The 23,997-nt window shown below is 40.6% G+C and overlaps 1 protein-coding gene across 1 annotated transcript; it reads right to left on the bottom strand.

The window, feature by feature from the left end:
- Nucleotides 1–1,484: 1,484 nt before the first annotated feature.
- LOC134211225 (esterase B1-like) lies at nucleotides 1,485–23,626 on the bottom strand. Its single transcript, XM_062687920.1, has 4 exons — nucleotides 23,523–23,626; nucleotides 22,598–23,456; nucleotides 22,073–22,541; nucleotides 1,485–2,014 (listed from the first exon to the last, which is right to left on the bottom strand). The coding sequence occupies exons 1-4, from the start codon at nucleotides 23,589–23,591 to the stop codon at nucleotides 1,591–1,593; spliced, it is 1,821 nt and encodes a 606-aa protein (XP_062543904.1). The 5' UTR covers nucleotides 23,592–23,626; the 3' UTR covers nucleotides 1,485–1,590.
- Between the last annotated feature and the right edge of the window lie 371 nt (nucleotides 23,627–23,997).

Genomic DNA, 23,997 nt, shown 5'->3' with positions numbered 1-23,997 from the left:
GAGACAATTTCCAATCCAAAAATTGCCTAGACCGGCGCCGGGAATCGAACCCAGCCACCCTCAGCATGGTCTTGCTTTGTAGCCGCGCGTTTTACCGCACGACTAAGGAGGGCATACGTGATGTATTTTCGTTGAAATATGCAAATGTTGGTAGGGCTGCTTACAATAGTCACGAACTGCCATTGCAGCTTTTCACGCTATAAGTACATAAACAATGGCAATTTCACATCAGATACACTGGCGGAGACAGAAGCGGAGCACCACACAATGCAATCACATCATAGTTCTCAAATGGTATTGTTCTTGCGGTGCCCCATCAGATAACAACAGCTGGCTTCGCCAGTAGTGTTCAGGGATCAAGTTCTTTAACGAATTCACCAAGGGAGCGCTTGGATTACCGATTTTATAACAAGAATAAACACTTTTTTAAATGAGTAAAAATATTTTAAGCTCTTTTAGTGGAATGTGTTCAACCGTCTGAGACGAGTTTAGTACTCTCCATTTAATTCCACTAATTATTTTGTTATCTTTGCAGATACGTATTTCGACCACACAGTTGTGGTCGAAATACGTATCTGCAAATATAACAAAATAATTAGTGGAATTAAAGGGAGAATACCTACTAAACTCGTCTTAGATGGTTGACTTCTATAAATTTCATATTTAAATCTAAATTTCCTGAAAATTGAAGATATTTTAATTAAAGATTTGTTTATTTATAAGAAACAGTCATACAATGCACGGCAAAATGAATACTTATGCGGTGCATACAATATCAGTGAATAGTGTGCCTCACATAACAGTTCATTCCTGCACCGTTGGTGGTGTGCTCCAACCAAGTTTATAAAATTTCTTTCACCGTTCTGTTTTTGATAACTTGTTAATTAATTTCCATGCTGCTAGTGATGTCTCAAGTGAAGATAATATATTTTCGTCTTACCACTATGTGCTGCATTTAAGCTGCAGGAAGAACATACGAACTCAATTAAATCAGCATAATTATTAATTATCCATGCTGAATTTATTTTGAAAACTTTTAATACGTAAGTTGACTTTCATCAGGAGATTTGATAAAAAAATCAATTCAAGGGAACTGATTACCTTTTTATCACGTGGTTTAGTTTTCCGGGCTTCGAAATGATGAGTTGACATCGGTGAGGGTGCGTCGTATTCAACTCTGATCCTCACAAGTTCCAATTCTCTCGGTTCCACGGGTCTGCCAATAAAAAAAACTAACCCAGTCCTAGAGGAACTTTGACCGTCAGCTATTTCCAAGATGGCAGCTCCATCACATGACTTAGTATTACACCCCTGGTAAGGTGTCATACCGCAAAATAAGCAAAATACAGGATGGAACCCTTTTGGAAGGTGAAGATAGCGGTTACAGCGCTTCAGGAGGTCTTAAGGCCTGGAGAAAGAGAATTCCGTGCAGTGAACTTAATTGCTCGTGTGTTAAAGGATGTATCATCAACAAACAACAAACATTGTTTTTTTCTCCGAGGATTATGTAATATTTATTCATAAAATAAATATGAAGCCCAATTTCAACAAAGCATTTTTTAAGCGGAATAATCAAATGAATTGACTCCCTTAGTTAACAACACTTCCATGCAAATAAGTATCATAATATCGCGCAAAAAGCTCACGCCAAAACTGCACTCTCTCCCCAAACGGGTTCTGCACCATCTTCAACTCATCATTGAGCTCGGCTGCATCCAATACGAACTGTGAATCACTAACCGGCTTGACTGGCGCCCAAACGAAATCAATCCCTCCGTCAGTGGGTGTAGGATTTCCATGCTTTGCGAAATTGGTCCACAGCTTACAGATAGTTGATCGGAAGTTATCCTCCCGCGAACCCTGCTCAACGTCGGTTCCCAACCATGTTGAACTAAACAGATACGGTAGCTCATCCGCATGGCAAACTCCTTCTAGATGATCGGGAGCCGCAAATACATTGCGATACTTGTTCAGCTGTCCAACAAACGAATCCAGGTAGAAATACAATGGAGCCCTATAAATGAAAGAAAATGTTTTAATGCAAGAAATTTAACATAAAAGGTAAATGATCTTGAACGAAGTTGTAGTAGATAAGATCAGGTCTATAAAGTATCGGAAAAAAGTGATTCACTGTACTGCATTGTGGTATTGGCAATCAGTTGATTTTTGTTATTTGAATACGCTCTTTTGATGTATTTCTTTCGAATGGGTAACAAGCTACCTTATTTTGGAAACATGTTGGATGATTGTGTCAAAAGCGAAAAGCGGATCAGTTTGCTGAGTATTGTTGCGACGAACGGACGAGCCTAGTAACCTCGTCTAGGTCACGACAATGACGCAGCCGGTAGATATAAATTCGAACCTCGTTTTTTGTTGATTTTGCTTTCTAGTGCTCCGCGAAAATATGTGATACGTAGTGAAGGATGGAATCAGGAAACGGTAAGAAAAAAAAATGAAAGAAACAACGGAACCAAAATCAAACAGAAATGTCCCCGGTAGGCTCCCTGACGGAAGGGCAGAGGAGTAGGCCGGGTGGAAAAAAAAGTGCAAAAAGACGGCACAATAAAAAGAAAAGGCAAGCGTCTCCGGTAGGCTCCCTGACGGAAGGGCAGAGGAGTAGGCCGGGTGACAAAAAAAGTGCAAAAAAGATGGCATCCAAAACAAAACAAAAACGCAAATGACGAAAGCTGGCGTCTCCGGTAGGCTCCCTGACGGAAGGGCAGTGGAGTAGGCCGGTTGACAAAAAAGTGCAAAAAAGACGGCACAATAAAAAAGAAAAAGCAAGCGTCTCCGGTAGGCTCCCTGACGGAAGGGCAGAGGAGTAGGCCGGGTGACAAAAAAAAAGTGCAAAAAAGATGGCATCCAAAACAAAACAAAAACGCAAATGACGAAAGTTGGCGTCTCCGGTAGGCTCCCTGACGGAAGGGCAGTGGAGTAGGCCGGTTGACAAAAAAGTGCAAAAAAAAGGCACAATAAAAACAAAATAACGGAAAAGGCAAGCATCTCCGGTAGGCTCCCTGGCGGAAGGTCAGAGGAGTAGGCCGGGCGAAAAAAACAAAGCGCAACAGAAAGGCAAAATAGGGCAACTAAGCAAAAAAAAATTACAAATGTTTTTAAAAACAAGCTGACGAGTTGGATTGTTTGTTTGATACAAATCTAAAACTTCGAAACAAAATTTCAAGATTGCACAGAAGGATTGGTTTTGGAAATTGGTTTCAAACATTATGTTTGCAGAGCTCTTATTTGGAAACAGTTCTTAGTTTTGGATTACATTCGAATTTTGAACTTGATTTGGATTTGTATTGGATTTAGACCTGACTTGAATTGGATTTGTATTTGATTTGGATTGGATTTGGATTAGATTTGGATTGGATTCGAAATTGGATTTGGAATAGAGTTGGATTAGATTTCGATTGGATTTGGATTTGGATTAGATTTAGACGGGATTTGGATTAGATTTGAATTTGATTTAGATTGAATTTGGATTGGATTTGCATTAGATTTCGATTGGATTTGAATTGGATTTTAACGGGATTTGGATTTAGATTTAGATAGGATTTGGATTGAATTTGAATTGAATTTAGATTGGATATGGATTGGATTTGGATTGGATTTGAAATTGAATTTTGAATGGAGTTGGATAAGATTTCGATTGGATTTGGATTTGGATTCGATTTAGATTGGATTTGAATTGGATCTGGATTGGATTTGGATTGGATTGAATTTGGACTGAATTTGGATTGGATTTGGACTGGATTTCGATTGGATATCGATTGGATTTGGAATAGATTTAGATTGGATTTGAATTGAATTTGGATTGGATTTGGATTGAATTGGATTGGATTTGAATTGGATTTGGATTTGATTGTATTTGGATTGGATTTAAATTGGATTTGTATTCGATTTGGATTGGATTTGGATTATATTTGGATTGGATTTGAAATTGGATTTGGAATGGAGTTGGATTAAATTTAAATTGGATTTCGATTGGACTTGAAATGGATTTAGATTGGATTTGAATTGGATTTGGATTGGATTTTGATTTAATTGGATTGGATTGGATTGGGACTGGATTTGGATTGAATTTGGTTTGGATTTGGATTGGATTGGATTTGGATTTGAATTTTATTTGGATTAAATTTGGATTGGATTTGGATTGGATATGGATTAGATTTAGATTGGATTTGAATTGGATTTGGATTGGATTTAGTTTAGATTTGTATTCGATTTGGATTGGATTTGGATTATATTTGGATTGGATTTGAAATTGGATTTGGAATGAAGTTGGATTAAATTTAGATTGGATTTCGATTGGATTTGAAATGGATTTAGATTGGATTTGAATTGGATTTGGATTGGATTTGGATTGAATTGGATTGGATTGGGATTGGATTTGGATTGAATTTGGTTTGGATTTGGATTGGATATGGATTAGCTTTGGATTGGATTTGGATTAGATTTGGATTAGATTCGGATTGGATTTGTATTAGATTTGAATTGTATTTGGATTGGTTGGATTGGGTTGGATTAGATTTGGATTGGTTTGAATTGGTTTTGGATTGGTTTAGATTGGTTGTATTGGTTGGATTACATTTGGATTGGATTTGAAATTGGTTTGGAATGAAGTTGGATTAAATTTGGGTTGGATTTCGATTGGATTTGAAATGGATTTAGATTGGATTTGAATTGGATTTGGATTGGATTTGGATTGAATTGGATTGGATTGGGATTGGATTTGGATTGAATTTGGTTTGGATTTGGATTGGATTGGATTTGGATTGGATTTGGATTTGAATTTTATTTGGATTAAATTTGGATTGGATTTGGATTGGATATGGATTGGATTTGAATTGGATTTGGATTGGATTTAGTTTGGATTTGTATTCGATTTGGATTGGATTTGAAATTGGATTTGGAATGAAGTTGGATTAAATTTAGATTGGATTTCGATTGGATTTGAAATGGATTTAGATTGGATTTGAATTGGATATGGATTGGATTTGGACTGAATTGGATTGGATTGGATTGGGATTGGATTTGGATTGAATTTGGTTTGGATTTGGATTGGATTGGATTTGGATTTGAATTTGAATTGTATTTGGATTAAATTTGGATTGGATTTGGATTGGATATGGATTAGATTTGGATTGGATTTGGATTGGATTTGGATTGGATATGGATTAGATTTGGATTGTATTTGGATTGGATTTGGATTGGATTTGGATTAGATTTGGATTGGATTTGAATTGAATTTGGATTGGATTTGTATTCGATCTTGATTGAATTTGGATTAAATTTGGATTATATTCGGATAGGATTTGAAATTGGATTTGGAAAGGAGTTGGATTAGATTTCGATTGAATTTGGATTTGGATTAGATTTAGATTGGATTTGGATTAGATTTGAATTTGATTTGAATTTAATTTGGATTGGATTTGGATTAGATTTAGATTGGATTTGGATTGGATTTAAACGGGATTTGGATTTAGATTTAGATAGGATTTGGATTGAATTTAAATTGAACTTAGATTGGATATGGATTGGAGTTGAATTGGATTTGGATTGGATTTGGAATGGAGTTGGATAAGATTTCGATTGGATTTGATTTGTATCGGATTTGAATAGGATTTTAATTGTATTTGTATGGGATTTGGTGTAAAATGAATTTGGATTAGATTCGTATGGATTTTAATTGAATTTTGATTGAAATTGGATTGGATTTGCATTGGATTGGATTTAGATTGGATCTGAATTGAATTAAATTGCATTTAAATTGGATTTGCATATTTCATTCCTTTTGAGTTCGATAGATGTAAGTTTGGACTTGAATTGGATTTGGCTACGGTTTAAGCCGTAGATTGATTGTATTACATTTTAAATCTTTTTGAAGAATTGAGAAGGGAGTTTTGAATTTCAATTTATTGGACTATAAAAAAGTAGTAAGAATAGAGTTTGATGTGGATAATATTTGTTCAAGGATCAACAATATGAAGTTCTAAAGTCATTCTACATTTATTACACATCTGGAGAGTAGAGGTGGAAAAGAATGTAGTAGATAAGATCAGGTCTATAAAGTATCGGAAAAAAGTGATTCACTGTACTGCATTGTGGTATTGGCAATCAGTTGATTTTTGTTATTTGAATACGCTCTTTTGATGTATTTCTTTCGAATGGATAACAAGCTACCTTATTTTGGAAACATGTTGTATGATTGTGTCAAAAGCGAAAAGCGGATCAGTTTGCTGAGTATTGTTGCGACGAACGGACGAGCCTAGTAACCTCGTCTAGGTCACGACAGAAGTTTGAATTGCACCGCAAATGTTTTTGCCTTTCTTGAACAACAAAGTTTTACCGAAAGATGATGACAGAACTTTTTTTAGACCCACAGTCTCATAAACCAGTCTCATGACTTGGCTCGATGAACTGAGCCGTATGAGTGATTGTGCACAAAGGGTAATAAAAACATTAGCCAAACTTTGCTATAGCAATTATCAGTCAATTTTCTCGCAATAAGTTTCATTCGACACAAGATCACAAGCTAAAATTTTGTGCTCCATTCACACAAAGCGCAGCTCTCCTGGAACAGGACACATTATGTACAACTGCCATGTTATTTATTTTTGAGTAGCCGACGGTTGACGACTTTCGATGTGTTTATTCAACACAGTGAGAGAACACTGCCCCCATTCGCATAACAGTCCCATTTAACTTTTCATCACTTTTGAATGCACCCAATAAAAAGTGTTCATTTTTTTATGTAGGTACTTCCATAAATCATACAAATTTGTTTTTTTTTTGCTGGGATCAAAGCATGTTTGATCACTACCTCATTCATTTCATTTATTCAGACTAAGGCCGAAGTGGCCTGTGCAGTATATAAAAGTCTTCTCCATTCGGCTCGGTCCATGGCTACACGTCGCCAACCACGCAGTCTACGGAGGGTCCGCATATCGTCGTCCACCTGATTGATCAACCTTGCCCGCTGTGCACCTCGCCTTCTTGTTCCCGTCGGATCGTTGAAGAGAACCATTTTCACCGGGTTACTGTCCGACATTCTGGCTACGTGCCCGGCCCACCGCAGTCGTCCGATTTTGCGGTTTGAACAAAGCATGGTTCTCCCAACAGCTGATGCAACTCGTGGTTCATTCGCCTCCTCCACGTACCGTCTGCCATCTGCACCCCACCATAGATGGTACGCAGCACTTTCCTTTCAAAAACTCCAAGTGCGCGTTGGTTCTCCACGAGCATCGTCCAGGTCTCGTGTCCGTAGAGGACTACCAGTCTAATGAGCGTTTTGTAGATTGTCAGTTTGGTACGGCGGCGAACTCTATTCGATAGGAGCGTCTTGCGGAGTCCAAAGTATGTACGATTTCCAGCCACTATACGTCTCCGAATTTCTCTGCTGGTATCATTTTCGGTAGTCACCGTGAGCCCAAGTACACAAATTCTTCTACCACCTCGTTTTCTTAACCACTGATGCAAACTCGCGGTGGGTGGCTCACATTGTCTTCTCTTGAACCTCTTCCTATCATGTACTTCGTCTTCGACGTGTTGATGACTAGTCCGATTCACTTGGTTTCCCTCTTTAGTCTGATGTAGGCTTCCTCCATCTTCTCAAAGTTACGTGCCATAATATCTATGTCGTCGGCGAAGCCAAATAAAGCTCATTTAGAATCCGGAATAATAAAATCATCTGTATCTCGGTAACGGATTGACGCACAAATAAGGTTAATACATCAAAACAAGGGTAATTTACTGTACTTTAAGGAAAATTTTTTGGTACAAACAATTTCTTCTTGTTTCTAGTGAAAATTCGCACCTTCTTCTTTATTCCTCTCATCAAAAGTTGCACACCTCCGGAGTCAACTTCCTTGGCACATTTGTTCAACATTTAGCTGGACGGACTTATTGAAAATTGTACCACTCGTATTAATTCCTGCTCTTCGTATTACCCCTTCCAAAGCGATGTTGAATAGCAGACACGAAAGACCATCGCCTTGCCGCAACCCTCTGCGGGTTTCGAAGGGACTCGAGAGCTCCTGAAACTCGAACTACGCACATCACCCGATCCATCGTTGCTTTGATCAACCGTGTCAGTTTATCCGGAAATCCGTGTTCGTGCATTAGCTGCCATAGCTGGTCCCGATCGATTGTATCATATGCGGCTTTGAAGTCGATAAATAGATGATGTGTGGGCACGTTGTATTCGCGGCATTTCTGCAGTACTTGGCGAACACCTGGTCCGTGGTGGAGCGTTCGCCCATAAAACCCGCCTGGTACTGCCCCACGAACTCCCTTTCAATTGGTGCTAGTCGACAGCATAAAATATGAGAGAGTACCTTATAGGCGTCGTTCAGCAATGTGATTGCGCGGTACTTGCTACAATCCAGCTTATCGCCCTTTTTGTAGATGGGGCACACGACACCTTTCATCCACTCCTGCGGCAAAACTTCATCCAAATCTTGGTAATGACCCAGTGCAGCGCTCTAGCTAGTGCCTCACCACCGTGTTTAAATAGCTCTCCTGGTAGTTGGTCAACCCCAGGGGCTTTGTTGTTCTTCAGCCGGCCAATCTCCTCCTGGATTTTCTGGAGATCCGGAGCCGGTAGAATTATGTCCTGCGCGCGTTCCCCAGGTCCATCATCATACCGCCATCTTCGTCTGCCACATCGCCATTCAGGTGATCTTCGTAGTGCTGCCTTTGGATCACCTCACGCTCGTTTGTAATAAGGTTCCCGTTTATGTCCTTACACATATCAGGCTGTGGCACGTGGCACTTACGTGAACGGTTCAACTTCTCATAGAACTTTCGTGTGTTATTAGCACGGTACAGTTGCTCCGTCTCTTCACGGTCTCGATCTTCCTGCTGACGCTTTTTCCTCCGGAAAATCGAGTTTTGTCTGTTCCGCGCCTGTTTATATCGTGCCTCGTTTGCCCTCGTGCGAGGGCAACAATCTTGCCCATGCTGAATTCTTCTCTGCTACTAACTGCTAACATTCGCCGTCATACGAGTCGTTTCTCTGATCCGGGTGCACCGTGCCAAGTGCAGCGGTTGTGGTGCTACCAATGGCGGTTGCATCGTTGACCGTTGTCAATCGATACGGTGTGCAGACTATCCGGTCCGATGACCGGTCTATACATTTCCTCCCTTCCTACCTGTGCGTTCATGTCACCGATGACGATTTTGACGTCGCGCAGTGGGCATCCATCGTATGTCTGCTCCAGCTGTGCGTAGAACGCTTCTTTCTCGTCGTCGGGTCTCCCTTCGTGTGGGCAGTGCACGTTGATGATGCTATAGTTGAAGAAACAGCCTTTAATCCTCAGCTTGCTCATCCTTGCGTTGATTGGATGCCAACCAATCACGCGTTGGCGCATCTTACCCAGCACTATGAAGCCGGTTCCCAGCTATTTGGTGGTGCCACAGCTTTGGTAGAAGGTAGCCGCTCGATGCCCGCTTTTCCACACTTTCTGTCCTGTCCAGCAAATCTCCTGCAGCGCCACGACTCCGAAGTTTCGGGGATGTAATTCATCGTAGATCATCCTGTCACAACCTGCGAAACCTAGCGACTTGCAGTTCCATGTTCCAAGCTTCCAATCGTGATCGCCTAGGTCTTTGCCGATTATATCGAGTCGCATTATCTCTTATATTGTTCGTAATTATTGGTTTTCCAGGCGGCTTATTGGACCTGCGCAAACCTCCTGTCTCGTCGGAGGGCCGTCGTGTCAGGGCTGTTTAGCGTGCCACCTAACACCAGGACTTGGGCTTGTGCGCTTTGAGCGGCACACGGTCGCTTTGGTGGGGTCTACTTGCGGATACATGCAGCTTTTTATAGGAATTTAACAGGGCCCACTGTCAAACCCCACCATATCCTAGGCAAGCCCCACAACTCGCAGAGGTCCTGGGGAAGGATCGTCAAGCCCTTGGACATAGTCCCTTCTGCCCGCAGATCACTACCGCATTGCCAGTAAAATACGATCACGATTACCAACTTTATCGAAAGAAAGATCACAACGAACGATGCGTAATAGTATCCAGCGATTGTCGGCGGAAGGGGTATCGGCTGAGTACCGCCAGAAGCTCGAAGAATGGAAAAGTGCAGCGGCAACATCAACGAACTATGGGAGTCGATCGATGGAGCGGTGAGCGCAGGACAGGTTGGTTCGATGTGGTGTGTCAGAGAGTGACAGACGAGAAGAACGTTACCCAAAGACGGATGTTTGTGTTGGGCAGCTGATCGAATAGAGAACGGTACACGGAAGCAACAGCAGTCGAAAAACGAACCCACCGCAGAAAGAAAAAATTGTATGAAGAACAAGTGATTAGTGAGGCGTAGGAAAAAAATGAGCAGGATGATAGCATGGTTTTTCGAGGCTGTCAATGGTGTGTGGAGAAAGACAGCGCCATCTCCCGTCATGTGCAACAACCAAGAAGGGAATTTGCTGACTGATAAAACCGAAGTGGCTGCCAGGTGGAAGCGACACTTCGAAACTTTGTTGAATAGTGGAAGTGCAATTCATCGGTGAATATTAGCGACGATGGACAAACTGTGGAGTCTCCTACACTAAATAAGGTTAGAAAAAACATTAAACAGCTGTACAACAAAAAGGTTGTGATGAAGAACCAGCTTGCGGCTGAGCTTTTCAAACATATTATGTCGAAAATATGAGAAAAGAGGTATTGCCTGCTACCGGATTGGAAAGCCTCATTTGCCCTCTCTTCAAGAAAGGGCACATACTGGAGTGCGTCAATTACCGAGGAATGATCATCCTTAATCCAGCGCTCAAAATGATGTCCCGTTGAACAGAATCAACATATTGAGACCACTTGCAGAGTTCTTCTTCGGCGTTTACCAGGCAGGGCCGATCAACGACGGATCAAATGTTTACCCTGAGGCAAATCCTTGATAAATTCCGGGAGTAGAACTGGCAGACACATCATTTGTGTATTGATTTCAAGGCAGCGTACGATTCAGTAAAACGAAATGAATTATGACAAATTATGCTAGAACTTGGTTTTCCGGCGAAACTGATACGGCTGTTTCGTATTACGTTGGACGGATCTAAATCAAGTGTAAGGGTTGCTGATGAAATTTCGACATGAAAATTTGAAAAATTTGAAGTGGTGGAAGAATATGTGCATCTGGAACATTAGTGACGTGCGATAATTATGTTACCCGCGAGGTAAGAAGTCTTATTGCAGTTGCCAATAGGGCTTATTACAGGCTTCAAACCAGCTTAAGTCTCGTAGTCTGCAAACGAAGACAAAAGTCGCACTATATACTACTCGAATTCTTCCGGTGGCATTATACGCCCATGAAACATAGACGTTAAAGGAGGACAAATCCGAGAGCTTTCGGTGTGTTTAAGAGTAAGGTGCTGCAGACAATACTCAGCGATAAACAGCAGAATGGCATCAGTTTACTGAGCAGATGCCCAAATTTACCGAGCTCGGAAAAAAATTTGGAGTTTAATGAAAATCGCGATTTCTTATGTCCGCATGTGAAAAAAATACTAAATTATGTGGGTCCAATATTGAAAATAGCCATATAACAGGCCTATCAAGAATTTGCATGTCCTGAGTGTACAAAACTGAACAATGATTCAATCATACTAAATCGGTTCACAGTAGCCGATATGAGCCGAGACAATATGACATGTGACGGAAAAGCAGTCTGAAAACGGACCCATAACCTCAATTGAAAGTTTTCAAATTGAAGTGAAAATAATTATTTTTTGCAATTCCTGATCAGAATACCTGATTGACAGTTTGCCTTTAAGTGACAAAACGACCTGCTTTTCCATGCTAACGAAATGGATGCTATAAGGACCAAATCAAATGAGTTGTATAAAATCCATTATGATAAAATCCATCATTTGCGAGCTATAATGAAAAATCAACATCAGAACAGTTGTTACATGAGAAATAGTGTATTATCTGCGTATCGTAATAATTGAAATAGTTTGGTGGGCACGACATCAAAATTTTTCAAAGACAAGTTCATCTATAAAAAAAATTCACGGGAAAGGTCTATTCAGTCATATAACAAAAAGTGTCTAAAATTTGACTTTGTTGTGCTACGCAGACATTTTATTATATAAATAAATTCAATGAATTGTGAAATAAAATGTATGGTCATCATCATGTACAGGGGTTAGACAAAAAGGTTGAGATAAGTAAAAATAAGTCGAAATTCAAATCAGCATAACTTTGCGTATAATAATCCGATTTTGCTAAAACCAGGACCATCAGAAGCGGACACTCTTCTTGTATACTCTCTTCCTGCAAAACCTGAGATTGGTCCTTGGCCACCGGAAATGTTCCGGGTTTTCCGAGGGTATGTTCAAGATGCATTTTTTCCACTGCTTGTCATTTTATGTGACGTTAACTTTCATCATGTTTTATGTTTTTTTCCGAAAACTAGAACTAATATGCCGGCCAATGGTGGCTGTAGATCGAGAATCCATCAAAACTACGCAGAGATATGGTCATTTCCGTAAAAACGGTCCCGGGAACATGACGAAATGATAACAGATCGGAATAATGCAAATATGAGTATCTGACTTCATGGCTTTGCGAGACGATGATTACAGAAACATTACCAGAATGATAGTGTCCACTACCACCCTTATAGCAGGTTCCATGGGCCTTCCAGGAGGGGCCGGTTTTGGCACCATCTGGAACCATGCATATATGGGTGTCAAAATTCATGTTTTCCCAAGACGATGAATATAGGATCTTTATTAGAGATATATTTTGAGGACTGTGAGACTCTTTGGCCAATTTGTAACAGGTTCCGGAAGTTCTGCGAAAGTGACATTTGTTCAGGGTGTATGGCCAATTCCGTATCGTTTTCACGAAAATGGCCATATCTCTGCGTATACCTAACGGATTTTCGATCTGCAGCCAGCATTGGTCAGCATATTAGTTCTAGTTTCTGGGGAAAACATAAAACATGATGTCAGTAAACGTCATATAAAATGACAAGCAGCAGAAAAAATGCATTTTTAACATACCCTCGGAAAACCCGGAACACCACGTATGGCCAAGGGCCAATCAGAGGTTTCGCATAGGGCCAGTATACTAGAAGAGTTTCCGCGTCGGATGGTCCCAGTTTGATCCAAATCGGATCATTCTACGCAAAGTTATGCTGATTTGAACTTCGACAAATTTTTGCCTATCTCAACCTTTTTGTCTAACCCCTGTATGTACTTGAAACAAATAATCAAATCAAACAAGATTTTACAGAATTAGGCCTCCATCCGATCAATATTGCATAACAAAATTATAACAAGGGAAGTTATTTATTTCAGAAAAATATTGTAACAAAATGTGTTATAAATTTGGCTGGTTAATTGTTAAAACAACAAAAATTATATCAAAAATACATATAGCCGTTCGGCGAAAGAATCAAAATATGCCGAGCTGATCTGAGTGTGTATGAATGAATACATAATTTGCACTTTTCTTCATTATGGTTTATCCACGGACAAAAAACAGTAGCGTTAAACAAACGGTAAGACGCGCGGCTACAAAGCAAGACCATGCTAAGGGTGGCTGGGTTCGATTCCCGGTGCCGGTCTAGGCAATTTTCGGATTGGAAATTGTCTCGACTTCCCTGGGCATAAGAGTATCATCGTGTTACCTCATGATATACGAATGCAAAAATGGTAACCTGGCTTAGAAACCTCGCAGTTAATAACTGTGGAAGTGCTTAATGAACACTAAGCTGCGAGGCAGCTCTGTCCCAGTGTGGGGATGTAATGCCAATAAGAAGAAGAAGTTAAACAAATAAATTTTTTTGTTGAAGAACAAACTGTAAATTTGACTTTTTTTTAAGTTTAGCTACAAATCGACCATCTTGGGATACACGTACTTTTTCTAGTGATTTTCAAGAGCATGAATTCAGAGAACCACAACGCCCATGGGGATGACATATCCGTTTTTATTTATTATCAGACTAAGGCCGGAGTGGCCTGTGCTGCACATAAAAGACTTCTCCATTCTACTCGGTCCATCGCTACACGTCGCCAACCACGCAATCTGCGGAGGGTCCGCAAATCGACCTCCACCTGATCGATCCACCTTGCTCGCTGTGCACCTCGCCTTCTTGTTCCCGCCGGATCGTTGTCGAGAACCATTTCCACCGGATTATTGTCCGACATTCTGGCTACGTGCCCGGCCCACCGCAGTCTTCCGATTTTCGCGGTGTGAACGATAGATGGTTCTCCCAACAGCTGATGCAACTCGTGGTTCATTCGCCTCCTCCACGTACCGTCCACGTACCACGTACACCCCACCATATATGGTACGCAACACTTTCCTTTCAAAAACTCCCAGTGCGCGTTGGTACTCCACGAGCATCGTCCAGGTCTCGGGTCCGTAGAGAACTACCGGTCTTATGAGCGTTTTGTAGATTGTCAGTTTGGTACGGCGGCGAACTCTATTCGATCGGAGCGTCTTACGGAGCCCAAAGTACGTACGATTTCCAGCAACTATGCGCCTCCGAATTTCTCTGCTGGTGTCGTTATCGGCGGTCACCAGTGAGCCCAAGTACACGAATTCTTCAACCACCTCGATTTCATCACCACCGATAGAAACTCGTGGTGGGTGGCTTACATTGACCTCTCTTGAGCCTCTTCCTATCATGTACTTCGTCTTCGACGTGTTAATGACTAGTCCAATCCGCTTAGCTTCGCTTTTCAGTCTGATGTAGGCTTCCTCCATCCTCTCAAAGTTGCGTGCCATGATATCAATGTCGTCGGCGAAACCAAATAACTGGACGGACTTCGTGAAAATCGTACCACTCGTGTCAATCCCTGCCCTTCGTATTACTCCCTCCATAGCGATGTTGAATAGCAGACACGAAAGACCATCACCTTACCGTAACCCTCTACGCGTTTCGAAGGGACTCGAGAATGCCCCTGAAACTCGAACTACGCACATCACCCGATCCATCGTCGCCTTGATCAACCGTATCAGTTTATCCGGAAATCCGTTTTCGTGCATTAGCTGCCATAGCTGGTCCCGATCGATTGTATCATATGCGGCTTTGAAGTCGATAAATAGATGATGTGTGAGCACGTTGTATTCGCGGCATTTCTGCAATACCTGACGTACGGCGAACACCTGGTCTGTGGTACCCATAAATCCCGCCTGGTACTGCCCCACGAACTCTCTTGCAATTGGTGTTAGTCGGCGGCATAAAATTTGGTAGAGTACCTTGTAGGCGTTCAATGATTGCGCGGTAGTTGCTACAATCCAGATTATCGCCCTTTTTGTAGATGGGACACACGATACCTTCCATCCACTCCTGCGGCAGAACCTCATCCTCCCAAACCTTGGTAATCACCCAGTGCAGCGCTCTAGCCAGTGCTTCACCGTCGTGTTTAAACAGCTCTACTGATAGTTGGTCAACTCCAGGGGCCTTGTTGTTTTTCAGCCGGCAGATCTCCTCCTGGATTTCCTGGAGATCCAGAGCCGGAAGATGTACACGTGCACCTAGGTTCATTGCCATACCGCCACCTTTGTCTGCCACATCGCCATGCAGGTGCTCTTCGTAGTGCTGCCGCCACCTTTGGATCACCTCACGCTCGTTTGTAAGAAGGTTCCCGTTTATGTCCATACACATATCGGGCTGTGGCACGTGGCCCTTACGTGAACGGTTCAACTTCTCATAGAACTTTCGTGCGTTATTAGCGCGGTACAGTTCCTCCGTCTCCTCACGGTCTCGATCTTCCTGCTGGCGCTTTTTCCTCCGGAAAATCGAGTTTTGTCTGTTTCGCGCCCGTTTGTATCGTGCCTCGATTCGCCCTCGTGCGGTGTTGCAGCATTCTCGCCCATGCTGCATTCTTCTCCTCAACTAACTGCTCACATTCGCCGTCATACCAATCGTTTCTCTGATCCGGAGCTAGGATAGGATGTGACAACTCAATTGGGACTGCCTTGTTGTTTTTTAGTCGGTTGCTCTGACGAGGTGGTCGCCAGTGCAGCCAAAGTAATTTGGTACAAAATCTTCCAAATATCATGAATCAAAATTTGATGTTTTTCTTCCCGTTCCATCCACTATTTATGTAAGAGAAGTGAAAGACTAACAGAGAGAAGTTTTCGCTACTGAAAAAATGACTTTTAGATCGAAAATGACGGAAAGGTGAATGATAATGCTTAAAATAAACAGTTTTAAACCTGTACAACCCTTGAGAATAATTTATATGGCGTTTGCAGTTCAATATAAATTTATTTCTTACCAAAAAACTGGAACTCAAACATTTTCGTATTTTGCTTAATATCAACTTTAAAAACCTGCAACACGGCCAAACTAACAACATGCTGCCCTACGGAAAACGCGCCGCTACCAATCGAAGTAATCGATTGTCATATTCAACCAATCAGCAACCGGTACGATTGTGACAGCAAATCGGTACGATTTTTACTGACTACTTGTCACATCCTATCCTAGATCCGGAGCCACCGTGCCTAGTGCAGCGGTTGCGGTGCTTCATATGGCGGATCGAATATCTCTCCAGCCATCTTCCAGAGATGCTGCGCCTAGTTGCTCTTCCATTGGGAGTGCCACTTCCAGCTGCTGCGCGTAGTCTTGGGCTAGTCTACCGTCTTGCAGCCGCCCAATGTTTAGCCGCGGCGGACGACTCCGACGCGTGTTGATCACCGTCGAGAGTTTTGAGCGCAGACATACTGCGACGAGGTAGTGGTCGGATTCAATATTCGCACTGCGGTAAGTGCGTACGTTCGTGATGTCGGAGAAGAATTTACCGTCGATTAGAACGTGGTCGATTTGGTTTTCCGTTACTTGATTAGGTGATTTCCACGTGGCCTTGTGGATATTCTTGTGGGGGAAGAAAGTGCTTCGGACTACCATTCCGCGGGAGGCTGCAAAGTTTATGCATCGTTGGCCGTTGTCGTTCGATACGGTATGCAGACTATCCGATCCGATGACCGGTCTATACATTTCCTCCCTTCCTACCTGAGCGTTCATGTCACCGATGACGATTTTGACGTCCCGCAGTGGGCATCCATCGTATGTCTGCTCCAGCTGCGCATAGAACGCTTCTTTCTCGTCGTCGGATCTCCCTTCGTGTGGGCAGTGCACGTTGATGATGCTATAGTTGAAGAAACGGCCTTTTATCCTCAGCTTGCACATCCTTGCGTTGATTGGCTGCCACCCAATCACGCGTTGGCGCATCTTTCCCAGCACTATGAAACCGGTTCCCAGCTCATTGGTGGTGCCACAGCTTTGGTAGAAGGTAGCCGCTCGATGTCCGCTTTTCCCACTTTCTGTCCTGTCCAGCAGATTTCCTGCAGCGCTACGACATCGAAGTTGCGGGGATGTAATTCATCGTAGATTACCCTGTCGCAACCTGCGAAGCCTAGCGACTTGCAGTTCCATGTTCCAAGCTTCCAATCGTGATTCTTTATTCGTCGCCTAGGTCGTTGCCGATTGTATCGAGTCGTATTATCTTCTATGTCGTTCGTAATAGTTGTTTTTAAAGGCGGCTTATTGGGCCTGCGCAAACCTCCTGTCTCGTCGGAGGGCCGTCGTGTCAGGGCTGTTTAGCGTCCCACCTAACACCAGGACTTGGGCTTGTGCGCTTTTTATAGAGGTTTAACAGGGCCCACTGTCAAACCCCACCACATCCTAGGCAGGCGCCACAACTCGCAGATGGCCTGGGGAGGGATCGTCAAGCCCTTGGACATAGTCCCTGCTGCCCCCATGACATATCCGTACGAAAATTATTACGCTAGATTTGAGCTGAGCTAGGAGTAGAAAACCGTGTGGAGAATTTAAAATTCACCACATGGCTTGATTGTATAATGAACAGTTTGAAATAAACGCAACTAGTATGTTGTTACAAATAGAATGTAAATTCATTACAACCTCATATTAAATTGATTTTTGAAACTGTTTGTAGCTGTGGAAAACATTTGTAAATATTAGACAACTAGAGTAATAATTTCAATCCAGCGTTGTTAATTTCATGTAAAATCTATAAAATTTACTCATAGATATTTTAAGGAATCACCAAATTATTTTTTTATTGCAATGACAGCATTGCTTTCCTTGCACAAATTTTCCGTCTTTCAACGCTATTTTTTCCGACGTTGCTCTTAGCGTTATTGGTTGTTATTAGCAGAGAAAATGGTTTGGTTTGGCTGTGTTTACTATATTTTTTCCTTGTTGGAATGTATACTGGTATAATGAGTTTAAATTTACGATGTTCTCTATACCACCTTTGAATCGATTCTTTGGTGAGACTTTTTGAACCCGAGTTACACATATTGGGGCCGTCCAGAAACCACGTGGTCATATATGGGGGAGGGGGGGTTTGGAAAATGACCACGATAAGCCACATGGGGGAGGGGGGGTGTTGCTCTCCAACCACGTGGTTTTTTTTACACGAAACACTTTTGGTGAATAACAATAGCGGTGTAAAAAATACAAATCATCAAAATTTAATGATTTATTCATTAAACGCAAAGCGCATCTTAGGGCCGATGCCCACGTAGCGTCTTTTCAACTCAGCGTTAAAAAGGCGCAGGTGTGCATCGAGAAAAACCGGTAACGCAGCGTCGGTCGTAACGCCGATGCATATCTGCGCTATTTGACCATTTTAGCCTTAGATCCTTTTTCCATAAAAAAATAAACGAAAAAACAGGTTGCGATTCAGTCTCAATTTCCACAACAAAAATTTGGAAAGGAAAAATGGGAAAATATTTAAAAAAATCCGCCGCGCCACGCCACCGCCGCAGATGGTTTTTGGCATCACGCCGCCGACACTTTTGCATCAGCGGACTGCAGCTACAAATTTGAAAAATATTCATGTTTTTACAATAATCCAAGAAAAAAACTTCAAAAGAATTTCTTGTGGATATTCAGGAAAAATCCAGTAAAGAAATTTGCTGTAAAAACTTTGACATTACTTCATATAATCCTGATAAAGTTCTGGCATTCAGAATGATTTTTGAACAATTTCCATATATATTTTTTACATTCTAATTAAATTTTCTACGACAAGTTCTTTCGAATCTTTACTAGAAATTCTTCTTTATTTCCAAAAGAAGTTTTTCGAACATTTTAAGGAGTGCACTTCAAAATGTTCAGTCTCCAGTTAGCTTTGCGAGCAAAGGCGTAGGGTTGCCAACCCGGAGATGACGAGTTCGATTCTCGTTCCTGTCTAGGATGTGTTCGGGTGGGAAACATTCTCGACATCCTAGGTATAGTGTATCCATCGTACTAGCTACACAAGATATATAATCGTGCAATGGCTGGCATATAAAAGCTTTCAATTTATAACAAAGGAAATGCTAATAGAATATACTAAGTTGAAAAGCAGACCAACTTCCAGTTGGAATATGGAGCCATAGAAGAAGAAGAAGACTTCTAAATTTTTCAATAAAAACTCTTCTGAATTTCCGAAAGATATTAAACAGCCAATGCCACATGAAACACTTTGATATTTCCGTTGATTTTTTGTTTTTGGATTTTTTATCAAATTTGGAATTTTAGAAATGAAAATTTTTCGGAATACTTTTTTACGCTCTTTGTGAATTTTATCACATTTTTTAAAATTTTCCAAGTATTTTTTTATTCGAGGCATTATTTAGAATTTCCACGGAAGAGTCTATGGATTATCTTCAAAAAAATTTTTGAATTTTCAAAAAATAAATCTTTGGAATTCTCGAGATTCTTGTTTTTTTAATTTGTACCATGAATTCTTCCAAATTTCATCGGGAATTCATTCTTCTTCGGGAAGTCATTTTGATTTCTTTGTAGGTTCAGCTAAATATTGCTTTAAATCTTTACCATGCAAAGATGCACAGGAAATGATTTAGAAATTTTAAAGAAATTTTCACATCAGAAAATCTTTAAAATTTTAATTTAGTTTTTTAAGGAATTCCTTTTCGTTATTCTCACTCATAAAAACATCGGAATTTCCTCGGGAAATTCATTATTGGTGTTTCAGATGAACTTTTTCCGATTTTCTACTGGAAAATCTTGGGAATTTCCATCGGAAATATTTTGGCATATTCCGAATAATTTGTTTTGGAAATTTAAAAAACTTCTGAAAATGTCTAAGAATTTCTTTTGGAAAACGAAAAAAATTTCCATTGGAAATTTAGAAGAATTTCCTTTGAAGATGAATCTTGTTAACCAGGATTTTGAAAAAAAAAATCTTTAGGGATTCTGTAAAAAAAGTAAGCTGGATTTGTTTTTAAATTTATACTGAAACCTGTTAACACCTGTTAATATTGGAATGTAAACTAATTTGATGATTCTGAAAGCAAAACTGGAATTTCTACAGGAATGCTACTCAAAATAAACAACAGTAGGAAATTTTATTTGCATCTCTAAGATTACATATTAACTTTGTGATTCTCTGATAAACTTTTTGTTGTAAGAGTTCAGTTCAGATGCTTCGCTGAGGTTAATATATCTTAAGAATTTCCAGTACCTCCAGAGCTACGGAAGGTCCCAAATACTCTTAGGAATCTATAGGGATATTCAGTGATGAACTTTATAATTATTTAAAAAAAATCACTAATAAAAAAATTTAAAAAAAATAATAATATAGGGATATTTTGGAAAATTTCTAAACCATTACAATTTTTTCTCGAAATTTTTATAACATATTCGCGAGTCCACATTTTTTTGTATCCTCCTGATGCATCGAAGGTGTACGAGTTCTAGATATCCTAATACCCGATACACATTACAATAAATTGATAACATCATCAAAATGTTCGAATTCATGAAAATTTATAATTTCCATGTTGGGCTCAGTTTGATTTTGAATCAGTTGAAATTGTCCATCTTCAAAACTGATCGGTTTAACCATATGTTTTAGTTACATAAGGTTTTTTTTTTAATTTTTGTACTTGAGAAAAAACCACGTGGTCATAGGGGGGGGGTTGAAAATCTTCAAAAATATGACCACGTGGTTTCTGGATGGCCCCTATCTTATGTGGCGATAGCCATATTACTACCAAGCCCGTTAAGAAGTGAGATGTTGGAAGTAAGCAGTGAAAAGTGTGAAGTGAGAAATGATTAGTAAGATGTAAGTAGAAAGAAGTGACATGTTCGAAGTGGGATGTAACAAGTAAGATGTTCGAAGCGAAATGTGAGATGTGAGAAGCGAGAAGTGATGAGTAAGCAGCTAGAAGTGAGAAGTTAGATGTTCGAAGAAATGGTAATGGTAAGAAATAAGACTGGAGAAGGAAGAATGAAGAAGGAAGAAAAAAGAAGGAAAAAGGAAAACATAAAAAGAAAAAAACAGTTTGAAGGAATCAGAAAAAAAGGCAAGAATGGAAACGGGAAAAGGACGAAGGAACAAAAGAAGAAAAAGAAGAAGGGAAGAAGAAGAGGAAAGCCGATAGAAGAAAGAAGGCTGAAGGAAGGAAGAAGCAAGAAAATAAGTAGAAGGAAGAAGAAGAAATCAGGAAGAATAAATATTGGGAGGAGTTGAAAAACTTGCACTAAACAAAAGATACGGATATACTACAAAAGCTCAATCATTTTGTTCTTCCCGAGAAAAAAAAAAGATGTGTTAAAGTCGGTAAAATGTTGTTAATATTTATCGAACACAATCGATTTTTGGAAAAATTGTCAAAAATTAAGCTCACTGCTGAATGCAAACAACACATTTATCTAACGTTAGTGATAAACTTAGTTATGAATTGGGGACGACTGAAAATAGTTTTCATATAGATATTTTTCCTGGCCGAAACGTCGGCCAGATTAAAATGTTAACTGTTTGGTTAATGGTGCCAAAATTTCTACACGAAAGGGAAGAACTTAAACAATATTTAACAAATCACTATATAATAATGAAAATAAAAAAATATCCAATGTTCAATTAATCTAAAAATTCATCATGAAATGTTTGTCTTTAAATAGTGAAGATCACCCAATAATATGTTATTCTCTTCCTCGTTATATTTCGAGGGACATAACCGGTGACATAATTGAAGTGTTACATATCACTTAAACTCGAAAAGTTCAGGAACACGTGTGTATAGTGATACAATGAAAAACAATATAAAACGTCAACATACTTACTCATTCTGATAGCGGGCGTGTAGTTCACTTGCTACATAAGCTGCCATAACAAACATGTTATCGGACAAAATATCAACCAAGGTCGACAAACGTTCTACAGTAATTGCATCGTCGCCAAAGAAGAAACGTTTGATTTCAAAAGCAGCATCTTTGAGACGGTCTCCATCCAGCGGCAGCTCTTGTGGTACCAACTTTGTAGCGTCGGCTTCATATAGCTCAATATCTTTCAACGATTCGCCCGCTACTAGTAAGCCTTCGTTGGATGTTAGGCCAGTGATTAGTGGGATATTAGTCATATTAGGTTTCATCATTAAGCTAATCAAATTTTCTGTTAGAAATGGCTTTTCTGAAAGTGTCGATTCAACCACAGGCGTGAAAGGGAAGAACTTATTTGTACCCTTATCCGCTTCACTGAGAATATTCGTCGATTGAAGAATAAGTTCATTAGGTGGCGCTCCCATCAATGTCCCTAGAACAAAACATGCCAATTAAAAAAATAATGAAGCTGGAAAGAAACTAACTTACGGTAAACGTCTTCGTCGTTTGTAACGTCAGCTCCCAACAGCTTAGCTAAATGGCGTGCCTTCACCTCTGGATTACTTTCCAGCACCCACGGGTTATAAGATACCCCGGACATGCATATTGCTTTGTGGAAGTATTGCCTTGAGGTCTCGTTAAGATAATTCAAATGCACCGAAGCTCCTCCAGCGCTTTCCCCAAACAGAGTAACATTGTTCGAATCACCACCGAAACCAGCAATATTTTCATTGACCCATTGCAACACCAATTGTTGATCCTTCAATCCCATATTACCATGAATTCCTACAGATGGCAAGCTCAAAAATCCAAGTGCCCCTAATCTATAATTGCACGTTACTACAACAACTCCTTCCTTGAGCAAAAACTCAGGCCCGTATAAAGAACTATCTCCGCTTTCAAAATTAAAACCTCCACCATGTATCCAAACCATAACCGGTAATTTCTCGTTGTCTTGTTTGGTGGGTAACTTTGGAGTGTAAACGTTCAGAAACAAGCAATCCTCCGAAGCAAGTTTCTCAGCCTCGGGAGGAAAATATAAGTAACTGTAACAGTTGTTGCCTTCCCGTTGGCAATCCAGAACATCATCGTCAAACTTCTCCACTGGTACCGGGGGCTTGAATCTTAAATCCCCAACTGGCGGCTTGGCGTACGGAACACCGCTAAAACTAAAGAAGTTTTGCCCATTGGGCAGGATATGCTTCACACCCCGAATTTTACCGGGACTGATATCCACTATTACATCATCTTTTTCTCCATTCACCTGACCAAATACGATGGGCGTTGGTTCTTCATTGGTTTCGGGTAAGCTGAAAGCAACAGCAGTTTCCTGATCAGCAGATTGGCCCTTTTGGGAAATTGAGGCTAATTAGTCTATTGAGAATCTATTGACACATCCAGTCGATCGAGTTACCACTAGTTTGGTTGGTTGACCAATTTGCTTATTCACAGTAGGCGGCACATACAGCTTTCGAATTACCATCTTCACACAACCGGGAGATACGTGAGAATACTGCCTTTTCATTCAATTTTGGACTGTTATTTACTCAATGCTGAGCCAGCAATTCCATTGTAAGACAATTCCAACGATAAGAGTTTTGTAATCAAAATCTAGCGATAAAACTGTACCTACCAGCGACGCTATCGTACCAGACGGGTTCAGATAAGGATCCCAGAAGAGTATCTCTATAGCAATCAGGTCGGGGTTCTGCTAAGTATCATTAAGCATCAATTTTTTGGGTATGTTTTCACGTTGAGATCCAATTAATCACAAAGTGAATCGGATGACCCTCCATCATATAAATAAGGATATCCTTCAACATATGTACACATAAATCGATATGAAATAAGTATCACAAAATATTCAAAAAGATGCGTACGATTTTGCA

The sequence above is a fragment of the Armigeres subalbatus genome, chromosome 2 (assembly GCF_024139115.2).
Source record: "Armigeres subalbatus isolate Guangzhou_Male chromosome 2, GZ_Asu_2, whole genome shotgun sequence".
Classification (NCBI taxonomy): domain Eukaryota; kingdom Metazoa; phylum Arthropoda; class Insecta; order Diptera; family Culicidae; genus Armigeres; species Armigeres subalbatus.
This window is presented reverse-complemented; position numbering and strand designations above follow the sequence as displayed.